Genomic DNA, 19364 nt, shown 5'->3' with positions numbered 1-19364 from the left:
CCGGGCATCGGATCGATGCTACACTCAGCCTGGCTTGTGTGTTCCCGTCCCTTGCAAGTTACAGCTTGTTTCATCTTGCCCTGCTCGCTTCCGCCCTCTTTCGTTCGGAATCTACACTCTCTGAAGCTATCGCAAGTAATATACTAGCGGCATGGCGCTTCCCAAGGTGCGCTCGTGACAGATCGTGTGGTCGTGTGTGGGATTGAGGGAAACTGACGTCTGGCGGGCCTGCGTTATCTCGTGCAGCGGATCATCAAGGTGCGCTCGTTCTTTGACTTGTTCTGGAGGATAGTGCATGCTGACTTGACGATGTCCTTTCTCTCATTTTGTCGCCATAATCTGCGCCGTGACCTGGACTCGTCTACTCGGATGTCTCATGCGTTTCCACCCACACACTCCACCTCGCGCAATCGCCGCGCGTCTCCCATCCGATCTTCTGGCCTCTTCGACACTCGTCTCGCTGATGTCCGAATGCTCCGACCCTCACTATACACCCTCCCACATCCTACCGGACTCGTAAACGGTACGTGCCACACGACTCTTTGGTGCGCATGGAAATCAGGAAACGGAGCGTCTCGTCGCCGACCCCGCACCGGGCATCACCGCCGTGCCGCATGACGACAACCTTCGTTATTTCGACGTGAAGATCAACGGCCCAGGAGGCAGCCCGTTCGAGAGTGCGTCCGAGTCTCCCTATCGCGCCCTTCCTTTTCTTCCTTCCTAAACTGACGGTGGTGGGCACATGATCGTCGACGAACCATCTACCTCTTGCGCATGCATATGGATTCTTGCGTGGCTGTGATATAGAGGGCGTGTTCAAGCTCGAGCTGTTCCTCCCCGAGGAGTACCCCATGGCTCCACCGAAGGTGCGCTTCCTCACGAAGATATACCACCCCAACATCGGTACGTTCTCTGTCCCTCCACAACCCCCCACTTCACGCTACGCATCCTATCATTATCATCTCCACTCACCCTCTCCTCCACCCGCCACAGACAAACTCGGCCGCATCTGCCTGGACATCCTGAAAGGTACCGTCCATCCACCCCGCATCACCCTTCACCCACCCTTTCTAAGCAATAATCACTAACGCACACGAAACAAAACAACAATAGACAAGTGGTCCCCTGCGCTCCAGATCCGCACCGTCCTGCTCTCGATCCAGGCGCTCCTCAGCGCGCCGAACCCGGACGACCCGCTCGCGACCGACGTCGCGAAGCACTACAAGGAGAACGAGGCGGACGCGCAGCGCGTTAGCCGCGAGTGGACGGAGCAGTATGCTTCCGACCCATGAGAATGAGGACGAGGATAAAGATGAGGTCGGCGCCCGGATCATGTCGGGGCGGGGGAGAAATGGAACGTGAAGCTTGAACTTAAGAGGATTGTGATGTCATGGTGTATGGATAGTTTAGGGTGTAATACACAAGTACTTTCTATGGCGTAAAGGCGGCTTTATAGACCTCGTTTTTCTCTCGATGAGGGAAATACAAGCAGTAGGCTTGCGGTTGTTGGTTCTCGCCTTTTCTGAGGTCTACAGACGCATTTATAGACGCTGAAAGTGAATGTGTTCAAGATACTGTATGGCCGTGTGCAAACTTATTCCACTTGACCCCATACTAGTATACTGTAGGTGTGGTAGGTATCCTGTGATGTCCATTAATGTAACTCGCATCAACATGATAAGAACGTGCCGATTTTGCGGCTGGCGCTGAGTGTGGATCCAACCATACACGATCATGGTACTACAGGAATCCGCGCCGTTCATCACGAGCGGTTCCCTCAGTCTGGACTGGACCCGGTGGCTCTCCCTCTCACGAGATCTCGTACTGATAGGTGTACAAATCGGAGTGAGGGATCATCTGCTTAAACCTGCTGGTTCAGTGCTTGGTGTGGTGATGAATCGTACCCTGGTCCCGTGCTTGCGGATTATCACCCCGGATGTTGCTGTACACACCGACCGAGTGTGTCCGACATAACATGACCAGCATCGGGTACCACACCAGACCTCATACTTGCTGTGTTTGTGTGGGCGCTAAGATAGGGATCCGACCATTATCCGCCGAACGAGTCGCATTGTCTGACCCAGGTGTCGATCAGCTCGAGAACAAGGATTCCCGAATGCAGGACGATGGGTGCTGAGACTCTGGGCCCCAAGGATGATCCGCACAGCGTCCAAGAAAAGCGGAATGGGCGTTCCGGCCCTGGACTCACCTGCGCAGAAGCAGAACACGTACTGTTACAGCTATTGTTAGTTCAGGATACACATCAACGGCGTGACTCCGCCCACCACACGGGCTCGCTATGCAGGCAGCTTCTGCGGCGCGATACTGGCAGTACTATGTGCTCGGGCTCTTCATCGAGACCACGCGATGCCGTGGATCCAGTGTGATTTGAGAGGGGCGTCGCTCCCGCCACATACGCATAGTAGCGGTCTGAGCCAGACGCGCTCCTCCGGTCTCTGGGTTTTGCAATAAAAGTGGGTGCGATGGCGGAGCGGTGCAACGAGCGCAATTCCTACTTCCGCAATGACTTCCTTCCCTTGTCGGTCGTTACGTGGCATCGTTGCCCTCGCGAGCGTCGCGTGTGTCTTTGGGGCTGCTTTGCCTACGCAATCGCCTATCGGGGACGGTGGCGTTTTCTTTGTGAGGAGAGAGTGAGTGGTTGATTCTGTGGGTGTATGGGGCACGTACTTATTGTGGCTTTCCGTTCAGCCCTGGCGCGAGCACGGGCTCTGTGGCTGTAGCAGCATATACGTCAGATGCAATGAGTGTAACGTATGACGGAGATGAGGGAGGGAGCGGGAGCTGGGATGTTGCTACGTCAACTACCAGCGTAGGTGAGTGAATGGGCGACGAATGTTGTCCACGATGGGTTGCTTACAATAGAGGCGGTTAGCAACGCCTAGTCATAGTTGCACAAGCAGCGAGACAAGCATACCCATTCTCGACATCGAGACGACGCTCGCGAATGATAGGACTCTGGAGGTGCTAGACGGTTGCACCCTCGCGGTTGCCGTCCTGGTTGCCATTCTCCTCGGATGGATGGTAGTGAGGACGCACGTGAAGGGGCGACAGTTGGATAAACTCCTCCAGACCGCGAGACTTCTGAAGCCGGCTGCCGATAGCAGCACCGACTCTGTGGCTAGTCGCTCTATGGATACCGACAGGACCCGTAACTTGACAGTGAGCTTGGTGCGCACATGTGGTACACACGAGGAGGGAGAGGGTTATGGGTGGACCGAGAAGACTGAGAAGACGGGGGCTTCGCATAGCAGCAAGAGGGTGTTGCCGGAGGTGCCGCGGATTGAAACTATGCTCCTGGCGACTCCAACGTCGTCGTGGTATGGGTCGTCGTCGTCTCAGACGCTTGGGGCAGATTACCAGCCCGTTAGCCCACCGCGGGCCCTTCCTAAGCCGGGCAGCATCCAACATGTGCTTAGGAATTCGCACAGCGAGCCCGTGATGAAGACATTGATGTGAGGGTCGGGATATGGGAAGAGCTGAGGGTTTACTAGTAGTTATTGCACGAATGTTGGCTGTATCGTACATTGTTCGCTGCAGGTCGGCTGACCTTGTTCTTGTCATTGTAAAGCAAGTTAGATTCTTGTTTGCATTGGACCCAACCTCTCCCTTTGTCATTTGAGCTGGACTTGAATCGTAAACGTCGGTTAAGTTTCGCATGATGCCGAGATGAGGGCCCCCGAAGTTGTCCGAAGTGTGCAGCAGAGTTGAGTCATGCAGTTGCAGTGTACAAGCATTGTATGAGCAATAAATGACGATTGTATCGGACAAAGAGGCGCGTGTTTGGTATGGTTGTGTTCCAAGGAGGGAGTAGCGGGTTGAGTGTCATGCCGTAGCCTGAGCCGAGGAAAGGGTCCAGGCGACCGGTTGGCCTTCGCATGCCTGCCCCAGTTCCCCCAGGGCCGCCTCATAATAAACTAGTCTTGTCCTGTCCCCCCATCGTCTTTTTCACTTCCACTGCCAGCCAGTTATACCAGCAGCTGGTTGCTGACAGCCACAGGCGATCCGACAATGGCGCCCCCTTACGCCATCAGCGCTACAACAGATCAGTCGACGGCGACCGCCTCACGCTTCAAGCGCTCTTTCGACCAGTTTGGCTACGACAACAGGGACGACATGCCTCACCACGTCGCCGGTGCCAGTGGTGGTCCGGGTGGCAGCGGGAGCACCAGCGGGAGTGGCAGCATCGAAAGCGCCGCCAGCAGCAGCGGTCCCCACGGGTACGCTTCAAGCAGCAACACGAGTCTCACCGCCAGTGACAGCGCCCGGAACCCTACACACGAGGCCCAGCGCACCAAAAGGGCTAGGAGTGCCAGCAGCTCAGCAGACAGCGACCTATCAGCAGCAAGCTCGAATCGCTCGACCGAGTACGAGACCGCTGCGTCCGCACTGGACAGCTCCTCCAGCAGCCTCAGCGACCTCAGCGCCGAGCAGCCCCGTCACCCTGCGCTCTCCTCTTCTGCGTTCTCTTCACAGGGCCAGCAGTCACATAATCACATCCACTCCAGTTCTCCATCGCAGCATCACCATCGGCCTCATGCCCATGCATATACTCGTCGGCGGCTGTCGACATCCCACGGAGGCGAGCATCGAGTGCACGGGCCGCGCTCCTCCACTTCCATCTCTATCAATCCCATCTCAACGCCGCTTTCCGTTATTTCCCAGTCGAGCAGCTCGTCAAGCTCGAATGCCTCGAGCGCCAGCACCGGTGCCACCGCCAGACGCCCCAGCGCTCCTTCAGCAAGCAACACCCTCTCCGGCCCCCGTCCCCAGGAGGTGGATGACGCAGTGGCACCTGACAGCAGTATGGATATAGACGACGGTGAGGGCCCCGACGACAGCATACAGCCCTCTCCATCGGGCGCTCGCTCCCGCTCCGCCACCCTTTCCACCCCCGAACGCCCCCAGCGGTCTTCGACAGATGTGTTCCGCCGGGCACTGGAGCGGTTTCAGAACTTCGAGAGCGAGATGGCTGCCTTGCGTGAGCAGGACGGCTCGCTGTCCTTGCCCCCTGCGTCAGGCTCGACGTCATCGCTCGCGTCCCACGCTGTGCCACCCTCATCTTCCGACCTCGAGATTGGATTCGATAGGCGCCCGGGCACTGCTACAGCAACAGGCGGTAGTACAGCTACGCAGATGGCTTCTGAAACGGATGCTCGCGCCAGCGGCAGACAGCCCTGGTCCTTCTCCCCTGCCACTGCGGGCCCTGCCCCTGCCGGCTCCGTAGTTGAGGACGACATACCCATGCCCATGTACCCGGACGCGGGCGCTGGCTCGCACGAGACGAGTGACGAGGACAGTGTCGCGCGGACGCTGCTTGACGTTAGTCCTAGCAGCGGGAGCAGTACGGGCACGAGGTCGAACGAGGCTAGCCCACTGAGGCGCCCACCTGGGGCTTTGCGCGTACAGCACGTACAAGGGCCGAGGGCTGCTTCGACGGGTGTCGATGCGTCTAGAGTCGCTTCCCAAGGTAAGTGCTGCGGTTGCTCCATCTTTCCATGATCAGCATACTTATATACTCTATTCTGTTTCGTACAGCACGTCCTGGTCTCGCCTCTCGCCTCGCCAACGCTGCGTCCGCCAGTGGGAGCGCTAGCGTAACCTCGAACATGAGCACAGGCATGAACGCAAGCCCCAGCATCGTTGCACCCCCGGTCTCCAGCCCGGCGCGCTACGTCTCCTCACTTCCTTACCTGAACGAGGTCGTCTCCTCGCCCGCTGGACTCCTCACAAACGAAAGCAGCGGCGGCGCGCATGAAACCCCCGAGCAGGACGACCCGCTCCCGTCCTCGCCCGAGCTCGAGCTCGTCTACCCGGTGTTCGGCCACGGGAGCAGCCCCGATCGGCGCGCGAGGTCGCCTGCCTCGAGAGCGGCTACGACCGCGGCTACGGCGTCGCGCACGGCAATGAGCACCTCGCCGCGCCCGAATCTGCGTCCGAGGAATGTGGCAGAGCGGCTGCGCAACGCGGTGCGGGATAGTCATGCGCGCGATAGAGAGCGGGAGAGGGAGAGGCGGGAGAGGGGGCATATGGAGCGCGAGCGGGCGAGGACGAGGGAGGCGAGTAGGGATGGGGATAGGGATAGGGGAGGGCCGGACGCGTTTTGGTCGTTCTGGGACGGGGAGGGCGAAGGGAGCGGGAGCAGCTCGAGTCTCGCGGCCGCTGCTGCGTCTATCTCGTCGATGGAGACGAGCTCGATGTCGAGCACAGGTGCGAACGCGGGCTCGGTGGATGCGCATCCATCGGTTATCAATATCAATGTCGGTGCTGGCGCGCCTATTCCCGGGGACATCCGCTCGCTGTTCCGCTCGCCGGATATGGGCCACCTGTCGCCGCGTGCGCGCGTGCGGCCGTCTTCGGGCAATGGCACTGTGACTGCGACGGCGACTACGACCACGACCACGGATGTCATGCCGCAGGCACAGGCGCCGGACTCGTTCAACCTGGAGAACACGTCGTCGCCGACGGGTGCGTCTACGCCTACGCCTGGAGGTGAGGCCGGGTCTGCTTCTGCGACGCGAGATGTGCCGTCGGGCAGCTTGGATCATCTGTTCGAGTTCAGGCCGACGCGCTCGTCGTCGCCTGTGCCTCCCGCGTTCGCGTCGTACTCGGCGTCGCCGACTCGTCCTCTGCCTCAGGCGCAGGCGCAGGGACAGACGCGGGATCAGACTCAGGCTCAGACGTTTGGATCGAGCGCGGGCGGTAGCAGTGGCGTTGCTCCGGAGCATTCGTTTTCGCTGCACGCTCATGCCCATGCCCATGCCCATAACCACGAGCACGTCCGCGGCGCGCATGTGCATTCCCTTGCACACGTGCATGCACCGTCGTATCACCCTCAGCTGCAGTCTCAGTCTCAGTCTCAGCACCAACCTCAGTACCAACCTCAGCAGTACCAACATCAACACCAGCGTCAACAACAACGCGTCCACGAGCACTGGTCCGCGCATTTTGGCAGCACCGCCCGCCCCGCGTCGCGCATGCCCTCCAACTCGCTCGTCGACGAGACGGGCCGCGAGCGCGAGCGGCGGCGCGCTGCGTTGATCTCGAATACGAGCTCGCACCCTGGCTCCGGCTCCGGAACCGTTGGTGTCAGCGCGAGCGCGGGAATCACCGCGGCGCGCCCGATCAGCAACGGTAATAGCAATGGCAATGGAAACTTCTACCTCCCATATGGTGGAGGCCGCGGCGAGCAGCACGGACACGGACACGGACACGGGCGGGGCATGCCGATGGCGTTTATGCATCCGATACCGCTCCCGCTGCCTGCGGGCGCGCGAGCCGCCGCGGACGTGTCGGGTGCGAGCGGTGGTGGGGCTAATAGCCAGTCTGCGGCTGCGGCTGCGAACCTGAACTCGAACCCGAGCTCGAACCCGGGCTCGAACCACGCGGTGCACGAGCCGGCCGTGATCCCGCCTGAGCCTGGTGTGCCGCATTTTCCGGCGCCGCCGTCGCATGCTGTGCGGTACTCGGGGGACGTGTGGGCGCGCGAGGCTGAGGCGCAGGCGCGGGGGATGGAGGAGTTTTTTGGGGTTGGGTTGTGGAATGACATGGAGCGCGAGAGGGAGAGGGAGAGGGAGAGGGAGAGGGAGAGGCAGCGGGAACAGGAGCGGGAGCGGGAGCAGCAGGAGTTGGATCGGGAGCGGGAGAGAGAACGCGAGCGCGAGCGAGAGAGGGAGAGGGAGAGGGAGAGAGAAAGGCTCAGGGAGATTGTCGTGCCCCGCCGGCCACCGCCGCCGCCAAACTCATTGGGAGCGGGTGCAGGTGCCGGCGCGCGGCACACATACACGCGCAGACCACTCAGCGGGCTGCCGTCGTTGCATTCGCTCTTCCCGCATTCGCATCAGGCGGAACGCGAGCGCGAGCGCGAGCGTCAGCAAAACCAGGATCAAGACAGGAATCAAGCATCCGCGAATCCGCAGCTGTATTATCCGTATCGCGCGCCAGTGCCTACAGCTCAAGGCCAGGAAGGCACGAGCACCGGTGTTAGTACGCATAGCGGCGAAGCGACACGGCGCGTGGTCCCGCGGCGCGGCGAGGGCGCGCAAGATACGTTCGAGCCTGGGATGTTCCGCGATACTGTCGAGCGCATGCAGCGTGGGCGGGCGAGTGGCGTTGGACAGAACACTGCGCCGCCGCCGCCACCACCACCGGGTGCAAGTGCTGGCTCGCCGGATCGGTTTTGGTCGCTTATACATGATTACCATATGAACTACCCGCAGAGAGTGGACGAGACATGGGGACCGATGGTCACTGCAGAGTATGTGTTTTCCGTGTTGTCTTCGTTTGACCGCAGTTTTCTGACGAGGTATGTTTGCAGTGAATGGCAACGCCTGTTGGATTACACCGGCAGGTTTGTGGATTTACCTGTTGATCTTAAATCGCATACAGGGCTGACTGCTTCGTTATAGTTCATCAAGCTCGAATAGAGCGCAGGAGAACTCAACGCAAACGACGACCCAGACCGACGGTTCGAGGTCGCAGGAGTTTAGCTTTTCGAGCACGCCCATTCCCACTTCCGATCCTCGCGAGCCACCTGTCGTTCCTAGACCAACGTTATCGAGCATAGACACCTCTGCGCTTTCACGAGCGTCTTCCAACCACGAAGACACGGAACGTCCTGGCAACCCTGGTACTGGTTTGCGAAGCCTCCGTGAAGCGCTCAGCACCCTACGCCGAGATGGCCTTTCGAGCACGAATGAACAGCAGTTTACGGAGCGCTTTGCGGAGAACGAACGGCGCAGGTTGGCTACTAGAAGCGACTTCCCCGATCCTCGTAGCAGCTTCCTTCGCTTGCCTCACAACGAGCACCCGTCGGCATCTTCGCGCCCTGTAGAGCCACATTCGCGACCACGTCCTGCTTCGTACATGGCACCCACTACACGCTCCGGCTTCAACCGACCGTCGCCACCTCCTGTAGCGACAGCAACCACAAGAACGCCCGTGCGCCCGCCGACTCCGGAGAGCTTCGAAGAGTTCTTCCTCACGATGTCTCGTGGCGATCCCGGGCGTGACCTCGACGAATGGCTCCGCTCCGAATACACGCATCGACCTTCACCTCCCGCGTCGATCATGGAGCCAGCGAGGCGCTCCAATCCGTTCAGCTTGCACCGTCTGCATGCCCTCGGCAGGTCCGACGAGGATGCCACCGCCCGCGCGCAGGACACCGCGTTCCGCGCGTCGCAGGAACGGCTACGGCGGCGCGTGCTCAGCGCTGGTGAACGGCGCCTTACACCGGGAAGCGCTGGCAGCGGCTCTCCCTCCAGCACTCGCGTGGAAACTGGAGACGCGCTTGCAGCGCACAGACCGGGATCTCCATCGCGTCGCGTGCTCAATGTCTGGCGCGATCTGGCTGATAGCGACGATCTGGTCGGGTGGGGCGGGGAAGCCATGGATATCCCACCGCCCGCAGCTGCTCCGACGTCGACTACCTCGCCCCGGCGCCGCGCTCGGTCGCGGGAGCGCACGGATAGAGATCGAGAGCTCACGATGCTCGAGCGGCTCGGGCAGACGATGGGCATTCAGCGCCCGCACCGCCGGTCGCCTGAGCGCGACGAGGCTGGGCCGGGGAACGGGCCGCACTCGGGTCTTGGGGAGCGGTTCCGCACGAGGGCGTATCGGTCGCGCCAGCTTGGTGGGGATCGGCGGTCGACGTTCATGGGGCGGCTGATGGGCACGGATAGAATGAGGCATATGGGCGATTACTTGGTGCGTGTCTATGTCCCTAAGGTCAGAAATATGTTACTGAAAGGGTCTGTCTGTCCGTCGGGTAGCCTGATGAGTTCTTCGACTCTTCGTACGAAGGTCTGATTGAGCTGGCGAGTATGCTGGGTGATGCGAAGCCGAGGTCGACTCCGGCAGACGTCGTCGCTTCGCTGCCGAGCGCGAAATATCAGGACTGGGCAAATGCGGATAGTGAGACAAGGTGCCCGATCTGTCTGGACGACGTACGTATCTTTGACCTTTGCTGCGAAATTTTTCGACTGACACTCGATGGGTTAGTATCAACCATCTGATTCAGTATCGCGTCTGCCGGACTGTACCCACTGGCTGCACAAGCCATGCCTTGAAGTAAGTATCCATATTTCTAAGCTGCTCGAGATACTTACGCTCAACGTTGGGTTTCGTAGCAATGGCTGGGTACCGCGAACACTTGTCCAGTCTGTCGCAAGAAAGTCAAAGACACTTCGCGGTCTGGTATCAACGCAGCTGCTGGCATATCAAGCAGTTCCGCAGGTCCTAGCCGGCTGGCAAATCCTACGAACAACTCTTACCCTCGCACCTCACTTGCTTCTTTCGCACCGACGCTCCCTCATCGCCAGTCTAGCGGTGTCTCATACTTCCCCCCACCGTCAACCCTTACAAGACCAAGTTTAAGCCAGCGTCCATCCCGAACTTCCGCCGACGATATCGGAGCTGTACTTCCACGCCGAGCCCCGGTCGCAAACCCCAGTCGTCTGCGAGAGGGCTTTGACCTATCATACCTATTTGCCGACTCTCCTTCCCCAGGCACTTCTGGCCCAAACCCGAGCAGTAGCAGCCCTTCCGTGTCTGTGTCCATGACCACGTCCAACGCCACGTCTGCGTCCTCGTCTAGGCCTGCCTCGTCCGGGGTGCCTGACGTCTTCATCGGACAGACCGCCGCCCTCCGCCATCAGCTGATGGACTTGATGGAGACGGACATTATGGACCTCGACTCGGAGTCGTCAAGCGATGAGGACGGCGGGGACGGCGATGGCGATACTGTCATGGGCGGCGAGGATGGTCCGCGCTCGGTGTACCCTCCTTCGTGGCCGCACGGACATTCACGCTATACCGGCAACGGCAATCAGGGAGCATCCGGTGGTTCCGGCGGCGGAGGCGCCCCGAGACCGCCGTGGATGCCTCCGCCGTGGATGTAGAGTGGGGTAGAATGGGTTGGAGATTGTGTCATGGTGATCGGGAAGGATTGCGAGAGGGTAATGGGGATGATGATACGCTTCATGCTTCATGAGATTATGTGCATACATTATTGTATATCGGCATTCATTCGTTGTAGAAACACTCGTAACATATTGGAACAACCGTTATTTTACTGCTAGAGCATGTGGACAAGGAACGATGCTCAGGGACATCGACGCGGCGCGCTGAATTGTTGAAAGGCTGCTTCGTGTATCAGTCGTGTATCAGTTGACCGTCCGAAGCGTGCCGGATCCCATTGTCCGTTTGTTGTTCAATTGCGTTTCCAGGCATCCGTTGTTGTCTCGACACCACACTTCGGTCTCACGGTGTCAGAGCGTAACCTGGGCGCTTTCCATATGCGCAACTCCCATTTGTAGTCTTTTGTACGTTATTGTACTTCGGTGGTGCCCCTATTTCCATTTCATCGGCAATACACCTTATTGTCTCATAAGGCGATTGCGCTTGAACGCCGAACAACAACGCGTGAGGCTTAAAAACGCTGCGCGACGTCCGTCGAGAGCAACGAACCTCGCGCCCTTTTGGCCCGCAACCCACTTCCCCGCACTCTTTTGACGAAGCAAGACTTCCGTCTCACTTTACGAATATTACGATCATGTCCGCAAGATCAGACCGTTCTTCCTCTCCCGCTGATGACTTGTCTTCCCATGACTTTGACATGTAAGCAGGCTTGTCCCCGCCGAAAACGCGTCTTCACATAGCTGATTTAAAGTCGCTCCTATAGAACCTCCCGCTCGAGAGCAAGCACTCCTCTCCCTCCGAGCCGCATCCCAAGCCCTGGATTGTCGCGTTCGCGAGAGTGCAACACCTGCCGGAGTCGGTTCACGCCTATCAAAGACTCGGATCACATGTGCGACAAGTGTTTTTACAACCTGTTGGCCGGTATGTCTGCTATCTCAGCCAATCTCGAACGAAGGACTCACTTTGTGTTTTAGATTTTGACGCGCGGTCTAGACTATGATAATTGACGACCATTACCTACGTCTATGGACCTGGCTCTGGTAGCCGTCCTAGCTTTGGTCATTGTGGCAATCACGACTGCTGCATCCTCATGTCGATGATACACTACCTCTTCTGATATCCTTATTCTATCTCTATTGTATTTCAAGTGTCTCGACTATCCACCTCCGTTTGTAACAAAGACTTGCTGTAGCGCTACCCACTTACTGTCTGACGTTGATCTTGAGCTACACCACCGTATCGGCGAAGGGTGTCACCGATATTGTCGCCTCCATGGCTGAAGAGGACTATATTAATACCGAAGACAAGTAACTAAAGCGCCTAACATGGCCGAAAACAGACAAACTTGGAACTTGAAATAGTGGCACATGGCTGCGCCGGTAGGGATCGAATCGCCCTTTTTTAGGAGCCGTCTCATACTCCTTGATAGAACCCATTGTGGGCTCTGATACAAGCTGAAATGATCTATCATAGTATGATAATGCTCGATGTATACTATAGCAGTCCGTGACGCGTGATAAATCATTTTACGTGTCTGGATAGATCAGCGATTGACCATGTAACGTATACATTCATTCCTCTCCTGTATTATCACTGTCTGCAAAGCGCAAGGTTGGCCCTTGAAATGAGCTTAGGTTACTTCTCTCTCTCCTTTCTTCATATTGCTTTCGAAGGCCGAGAAACATCCATGGCCCGATCATCGTTAACAAGATAAAGTCCATCATTGAGCTGATCGTAGAATATACCGTAGACTGTGCCATTAAATCAGAGACCGACGTTCCCAAAGAAGGTTGTACACGTCTCACCGATTGAAGTGTAGGGGATTGACCCACAGCAGTAATCAGTAATACAAGAAATGCGCTGGATAGATTTGGATATGAGCAGTTTCCCATCAGTTATGCGGAACAACTCACATAATGAAGTATATCAGACTCTGTTTAACAATAAACATTCCTATGGCGCCAGCGGAGCGTCTGATAGACGTCCACAATGGCCGCTTTAGTTGTAATACAGCAGAGTACAAGTATAAAACAATCAGTATCAGCTCAAACACCATAAGGGCGGAGCAGCATAACGGCCAAACCCATTGCTTAGGTTCGGACGACGTTTTGTTGCAGGAAGTTATACCAGAAATGGCTTCGTTTGCTTTTGAATATATAATGTGTCATAAATGCTCGTCCATAGCGTTAGGATTGATATGTTGGCCACTTACCTGGTGTCACAATGCTTCCACTACGCGCAACCAAGGACTCGGATATGACGATAGAGAATGTGACGGATTGGGTGATCAAGAAACCCACCACAAGGATCACAAGAACATACTTCGATTTCTCGAGGAGTATGTACACTCGAAGAGCCATCATCCCTACACAAGCCCGTCCAGAAGCCACCAACTACAATGCTTAAACAGAGGCTTACCTTGTAAAAGAGATACGATCGCAAGACCGGTCACCATACAGATATCAGTCAAGATAGCGCCTGCGGGACATCGTTCAAACCATAGTCCAGATACTACTCAATCCGATCAAACTCACATCTGCATTGTTGCAAAGAGGAGTTATTACCAAACCGCTGCATCAGAATTCAGGCACATACGTCTGTCGGGAGAATATCTCTATCAGCCATCCTAAAAACACGGTGGGACTGCGTAATAGACTTACTTGACTTGAGACTGGCCCATTGACTATAACTAGCAGTGATTAGTTAGTGTGGCTCAAGTTGAGCGATGGATAATTTCACGAACTTTGAGACCTACAGAGGTGGTCATAAGCGAGCCGCAAGATGCACAAAGATTGAGCTAGGGACTCACACGGCCCATAGTATTCCAACATAGCGCAACTACGGGTAACATCGTTTTAGATTGACCGTTTCTTACATGATGGCAAACATACCAGTCCATACACCAACGACATTGCAGTCAACTTTTTCATCTAATGACTTCCGTAAGCCATTTACTCGCTCCACACGGTTTATTGGACTAACCCAAATTAATTCTATCTGAAGAATACCACGGCACGATTAGAATCCATCTGTCCAAGGGAAACGAGCTTGTACTTCGAGGTCCAGACTTATTGCTAAGGATTACCACGTGTTCAGACCAGGTGTTTTCAATGGAGGTTTAATGAGATTACTAACCATAGTCGTACAACAAACATGTCAAGGAGGCCACTGCTTGATGGTTATTGCGCCGATTGGACGTTATCAGAGTTGACGGCTCACCTATGCTATATCTAGATAGAAGGTCCGACCCGAGTTCAACTGGGATTGAAGACATGACCGCCAGTGGCGAAAGAAACAAGAGTGGGGTCCACTTTAGAACCAACCAGTCGTTGTTGCTGCTTATATGGCTCAATCGATACGGTGATTTTCGGCAGTATTTTGAAGGACCGAGATTAGGAACCCAATCGCTAATGTCTAAGTTAGTGCCACGATGAACTTTAAACGCCTTCTTTCTGCCACCGTCCTCTTGAACCAGAAAATCAGTCTCCGGCGAGTCTCCGTATTGCAAGCCTGTTGTTGAGGCACGGAACCTGCATTGTGAATCAGCAACTGGCTATACACATATGTATCTGACAACTTGACGGAACTTCAAGTTGAGGACAGCATGGATGCAGCGCTTGCACTGGCAATGCCACAAAAACTAGAATAGGTTAGATTTCAGTGAACAATCACAAACATCAGTGTCCCGTGTGTAGAGGGTATCGGACTTCGAATTTTCGGTTTGGTTTCAGCTTTTCTTGTCCATCATGCCTCGATGCATTACGGATTATCCCGACGTGTCTCGTCTTGTAAGAGTCTTGACCGGTGCTGAAAACAGATCAGGGACCGGCGTGTGGCTAAAACATTCGCAGAGAAAAATAAGCTCCTCTGCTTGGCTCCGGCGGGACTACGGTAACCAGTTAATAGTACGTTCAAGTTAGAATCTTACTGGAACCAGCCCGAGAGACGCGTTGATGTCAGCATCCCCACCAGTACTCACCCGTGCATCGCAGCTTGAAATATCTCGGTAGTGATATCATAAGGACTCAACCATGCGTGACATCCGGAGTGCGCCGTTAACATTCGCTGCACCGCGTGATGATATCCAAGGAACTAGGCACTAAACCTGGAGAAATCAAGGGGAAAAGGCTCACTGAACTTTGGGCATGAGCTCGGCGTGAAGAAGGTTCCGTCCTATGATAGATAATCTTTCGATCAAAGAACTGTAGATAGCGACGGAACCTCTCCTGGACATAATCTCTAGACAAACTCGCTATCCATCTATCCTTCATGGTTACAACCTCGGGCGAGATACCAAAGTGCTCCTATGCCGTGACGAGTACTCCCAGGAATGCCTCTGCGATTAAGTCCGTTCCACGCGTTACAGACTGGTCGTAAACATAGGCACCAGGTTTAAAAATTTGCGCTAGTCAATACCCAAAGACTAGATGCGATGCCCTGAGCGCTCAACAAAGCTGGAGACAGAGCCTAGATGGAGGCTGTTTCTCATGGGAAGCCCTAGTCCGAGAAGATTGGGTAAAGTGACGAGAGCAAATTACCAATGACTTCAATCTCATTGGCATCATGCTCGTCTATCGACCGGGGGGCAAGAACGCGGAAGGCTGTGTAAAGGACGGATGCGGTGGGAAGTTGAAAAGGAAAAGAGCACACAATCAGGCGGCCGAAGACGCCGGGAACAAACAGAGCCACTGGCAGCGTCTAAGGCGTCTCAGATCTCATTCTCTTCCCACTTTCCCATTTACCGGTTACCCCTGTTCGTCCAACGACGTCGAGTATCGCTTGCACTCTTTCATCCCAAACCTGGGGCGAGGTATATAGACCAGAGGCGAAGAAGATACACTAGATATAATGGCTTTGGTCGCATTCAAAGGGCTGTATCCTCTGATTCTTTCTCGGTAACTTGGAGGTCATCGATGAGGTCCAGTACGAGCTAGTAGTTCGCTTTCTCCCCATTCATGTGGAATAATCAACAGCAGTATTAGTATGTAGGTGTAGGGAGTGAATGATTATGCTTGAGGGACATCCGGCAGTGGCGCGCTTCCAAAAATTCGCGAACTAGAGAATATTGGCACCCTCTTATTTTATCAAGTGAGCCGCCACAAAGATTAAGGGCTTGATACACTTGTCGTCGGCTATGGCGCTCCGCGTCCGCGTCCGCGTCCGCGTCCGAATCCCAACCTTCAACCCCTCCATATGACCTATCTGCCCCAAACTTCATCTAGTCTCCCTGGAATCTGTCTTGTGTAAAAGAAACAACGAGACATCATTTCAGCAGTTCATTCTGGCTTCTTAAAGGCACATAAGCAATTTATGCGCATTCAATCTCGGTCTTTCTAGTTTCAAAAGATAGGCAGAGAGACATAAGTGATGGTAAGAGTGGAAGAGCGTTCAGAAAAACCTGACTTTGAGTCGAGACGAAGGTTCGTGTTTAGTTTCAACTTGTTCGGCCTTTCCCGGAACATACCCTAAAGAACGTGTCCGAGTCTTCCGGGTTCGCTCTTCACCGTGACCGTGTCCAGCAAACTTTGGAACCAGCACTACCTACCATATCTCACCGTGTGCTCGATGTTGACTCTCGTGTGTTTCTCTCAAGGATAATCACACTCTATCTTCTCTGGCAAACTCGTTGACCGCATTGCCGGTGCAGTCCCTAACTCGAGCCCATTGGGTCAGGCTCAGTTGCTTCAGCGATTAACCCGGCGTCTCTGACTCTGGGTCACAAACTTTGCGGCGTTTTACGAAGTCCCTTCCCGGCGCTTTACCCGACGTGAACTGCTCACGACTCAGGATTGGGTCACTCCAACGGCTTTCGGTTGGAAAGTCTACCTCGCCCGGACCCGCCTTGATCATCGGAGCCGCGGCGATGGCAACGGTGGGGCCCGGTTCTTCTCCACAGTCATGGTGGCTGGTCTGGCAATCTCAGAGCAAGGGAACTTGAGGGAAATCTCCGTTTGTCTCCCTTCGTTGTTTTTACTCTAGGCCACGGGAGGATTGGGCCACGGGCGTAGATCCTTGTCACCCGAACCTTGGTATGTTCACAATCGCCGACCCTCGTATATTCATTTAGTCGTGACCACTGCCTTCAGATGACGCCAGGATTTTGTTGGACTTTACAAAACGCGCAAAACGAAGTGGATGGTTTGCCTTCACACGTGGAGATACCCGAAAATTTTGGGGGGCTAACTCTTCTACCGCCAAACCACAACCTTGGTGAGTGTCTCTTGAGGATGCATGACCGCTGGCCGTGCTCCACCATCAGATTTGCCTGAACATTTTGACCTAATCCCAGAAATGTTCTGAATCAAAGGCATCTTGTATTGAATGGCTGGGAGGTTGAACTCAGACCACCACAGTTTTCTCCTCGGGCATCACCTTTGTGGAAACGTGTTTGTTGTCGCTCATTGGGGCCCTTTTTTCGATCAGGCACACAGTAGATGTAGGATGGTCAGAAATGACGTCTTTGAGAGACTTTCTGTTCGCCCACATGTGCACGACGAGAAGTCATGCTACTGTAAGTCTTCACGTTGGCCGCGAAATTCATCACATCTCTAGTTTCTCACTCCAATGCCAGGCACACCGCTCCTTCAAGGAACAAGCAATACCTCCGCCAAACTTTTGGAACCGTGCTTCTGGTAATTCGAGGAGCTAAGCAACCACGAAGCTTGTCCGCCGACAGCAAACATAGGCACTGGAAAAAGCTATTCTTATCCCGGCAATTCCCATCGCTTCCGACGAGCACTCCGTTTACTCCCCTTCCGCGCGTCAGGGAGTCAAGCTGCGTCATCCCCAGGTGTTCGTTCGCCACGCCTCCCTCCCTCATGTTTTCAGCGAGACAAATGACTACCTAAACTAGCTGGCATGATGTTTTTGCCACTCTATAGGCTTGCGTAACATTTCGGTTGAGAACTCGTCTTCGTGGATCATGTGATGACATGCATGCAGTGGCGTCAGCTCATCCCACCAGAAAAAGAAATCTGTCGAAAATGTGACTTGCTCATGTCGGCATTATCTCCGCCATGCGATGTACCGCGTCGTGCCTGAAATTGAACGAAACATTGTTTCTTCATGACTTGATGGTTTTGTTGCTGACCAAATGTACTTCAGGCGACGGCTCTTTATTCAGAGTGAAATACCTCGTGCGCCAAGCTTGCTTCGACCAATCATTACGCTCGTTCTCACCCGAAGCTGTACTTCATAGGTGTGTGCATGGCGAGTCTTCTCTGCTCTAGGAAAGGGTAGGTGTCATCTCGGTGTGTTTTTCCGGGATGGTACTCGCACCACCTCGCGTTACGTTACCGGGTATGTGGCGTCTGAGCTTGCTCAACTTCCTTAGCCCTTGGGTGTTGAGGAGGGGTGCACGGAGGGGTGCAGTCCTAAACGCATAAAAGCGGGTAGATTTTGGAACAAGGGCCCTCATCGGCTTCAGTCGACCTCGAGCATCCCAGCTTACCTCTCAGCCTTCAGTCCAGCGACCGCTTCTTCCCCAACCTCTCAAGACACATTCACAATGCGCTTCTTCAGCACCGTCTCTGTTGTCCTCACCGCAGCGCTTGCTGCGATCTCCGTCGCTGCTCCTGTGGCTGAAGCTGAGACCAAGGTCGTTGCTCGCCAGTCGACCACGTCGATCGCGTCCCTCTGGACCACCGCGTTCAACCAGGTCAACCCTCTCGCCGAGTCTCTCAGTGAGTGTCTTCAGCGCAAAATCACGTGTCGACAGACTTTGCTGACCGATACCGCCTGTTTAAAGTCTCCCTTGACTCGAGCAATGCGACCGAGACCACCGTCCAGCCCATCCTGCAGCAGATTCAGACGCCTCTCAACACCCTCTTGAGCGGCGTCACCGACCTCCAGAGCTCGGGTGCCCCTACAAGCCAGCTGCTCATGTCCGCCGATGGCTCTTCTCAGCTGAGCGTTTCTGACCTCGCTTCCCTCATGGCGGGCGACATGACCGTATGTCACTCATGTTCCGATGTGACATAGTTTGTGCTAACGAGTTCTCTTAGACTCTCTTCAACGGTCTCGGTGCTGCCTACGGCTTTGGTTTGGGTGGTGCTCTCGGCGCTCTCCTTTACGCAGTTGGGTAAGCATCCCATTTGTCTTATTGCTCTCTTATCTTGTCTCGTGGTCCTTTTGCTAACAACTACATCCCAGCATCTTGCTCTACCACGTCCTAGTGATCGTCCTTGCTCTCGTCGCCGGACTCCTTGCCGCTCTTACTCCCCTCCTCTTCGGCATCGCTGGTATCCTTGGCGAGCTCGGCCTTGGCCTCCTCACAGGCCTTCTGGGTCTTTAGGGGAACATGACACGGGTCATAAACGTGGAAGTAAGAGTGTCCACCTGATCGTGCGATCAGTGATGTAAACTCTTTTTACGGACCTGAATTTTTACCATCTCCGTTACCCACTTCACTTTCGGACTAGCGCTATACG

At 55.3% G+C, this 19364-nt stretch overlaps 6 protein-coding genes across 6 annotated transcripts; 5 read left to right on the top strand and 1 right to left on the bottom strand.

Moving 5' to 3' along the window:
* Positions 1–63: 63 nt before the first annotated feature.
* CONPUDRAFT_131896 (ubiquitin-conjugating enzyme) lies at positions 64–1469 on the top strand. Its single transcript, XM_007776179.1, has 6 exons — positions 64–166; positions 247–258; positions 563–677; positions 808–903; positions 994–1029; positions 1114–1469. Exons 1-6 carry the CDS (start codon positions 152–154, stop codon positions 1290–1292), a joined length of 453 nt encoding a protein of 150 aa, XP_007774369.1. The 5' UTR covers positions 64–151; the 3' UTR covers positions 1293–1469.
* Positions 1470–2523: 1054 nt separating this feature from the next.
* Positions 2524–3736, top strand: CONPUDRAFT_147220 (uncharacterized protein; the record flags this gene model as incomplete). The annotated part of the gene is made up of 3 exons (XM_007776178.1): positions 2524–2651; positions 2710–2834; positions 2894–3736. 3 exons carry the CDS (start codon positions 2524–2526, stop codon positions 3475–3477), a joined length of 837 nt encoding a protein of 278 aa, XP_007774368.1. The 3' UTR covers positions 3478–3736.
* A 293-nt stretch (positions 3737–4029) lies between these two features.
* CONPUDRAFT_93394 (uncharacterized protein) lies at positions 4030–8226 on the top strand (the record flags this gene model as incomplete). Its single annotated transcript, XM_007776177.1, has 3 exons — positions 4030–5488; positions 5557–7552; positions 7863–8226. The coding sequence occupies 3 exons, from the start codon at positions 4030–4032 to the stop codon at positions 8224–8226; spliced, it is 3819 nt and encodes a 1272-aa protein (XP_007774367.1).
* A 1565-nt stretch (positions 8227–9791) lies between these two features.
* Positions 9792–10392, top strand: CONPUDRAFT_65507 (uncharacterized protein; the record flags this gene model as incomplete). Its single annotated transcript, XM_007775897.1, has 2 exons — positions 9792–9962; positions 10018–10392. Coding segments are annotated over 2 exons (546 nt in total), but the record flags the coding sequence as incomplete, so codon positions are not given.
* Positions 10393–11692: 1300 nt separating this feature from the next.
* On the bottom strand, positions 11693–13847 carry CONPUDRAFT_77307 (uncharacterized protein; the record flags this gene model as incomplete). The annotated part of the gene is made up of 13 exons (XM_007776176.1): positions 11693–11782; positions 11898–11924; positions 12142–12221; positions 12281–12389; positions 12741–12795; positions 12849–13080; positions 13148–13300; positions 13354–13413; positions 13470–13506; positions 13596–13618; positions 13679–13686; positions 13745–13773; positions 13827–13847. 13 exons carry the CDS (start codon positions 13845–13847, stop codon positions 11693–11695), a joined length of 924 nt encoding a protein of 307 aa, XP_007774366.1.
* Positions 13848–18442: 4595 nt separating this feature from the next.
* CONPUDRAFT_159114 (uncharacterized protein) lies at positions 18443–19228 on the top strand (the record flags this gene model as incomplete). Its single annotated transcript, XM_007776175.1, has 4 exons — positions 18443–18617; positions 18683–18885; positions 18939–19015; positions 19087–19228. The coding sequence occupies 4 exons, from the start codon at positions 18443–18445 to the stop codon at positions 19226–19228; spliced, it is 597 nt and encodes a 198-aa protein (XP_007774365.1).
* Positions 19229–19364: the final 136 nt, after the last annotated feature.

The sequence above is a fragment of the Coniophora puteana genome, assembly GCF_000271625.1.
Source record: "Coniophora puteana RWD-64-598 SS2 unplaced genomic scaffold CONPUscaffold_16, whole genome shotgun sequence".
Lineage (NCBI taxonomy): Eukaryota > Fungi > Basidiomycota > Agaricomycetes > Boletales > Coniophoraceae > Coniophora > Coniophora puteana.
The sequence above is the reverse complement of the archived record's forward strand: the minus strand, read 5'-3'. Positions and strand labels throughout refer to the sequence as shown.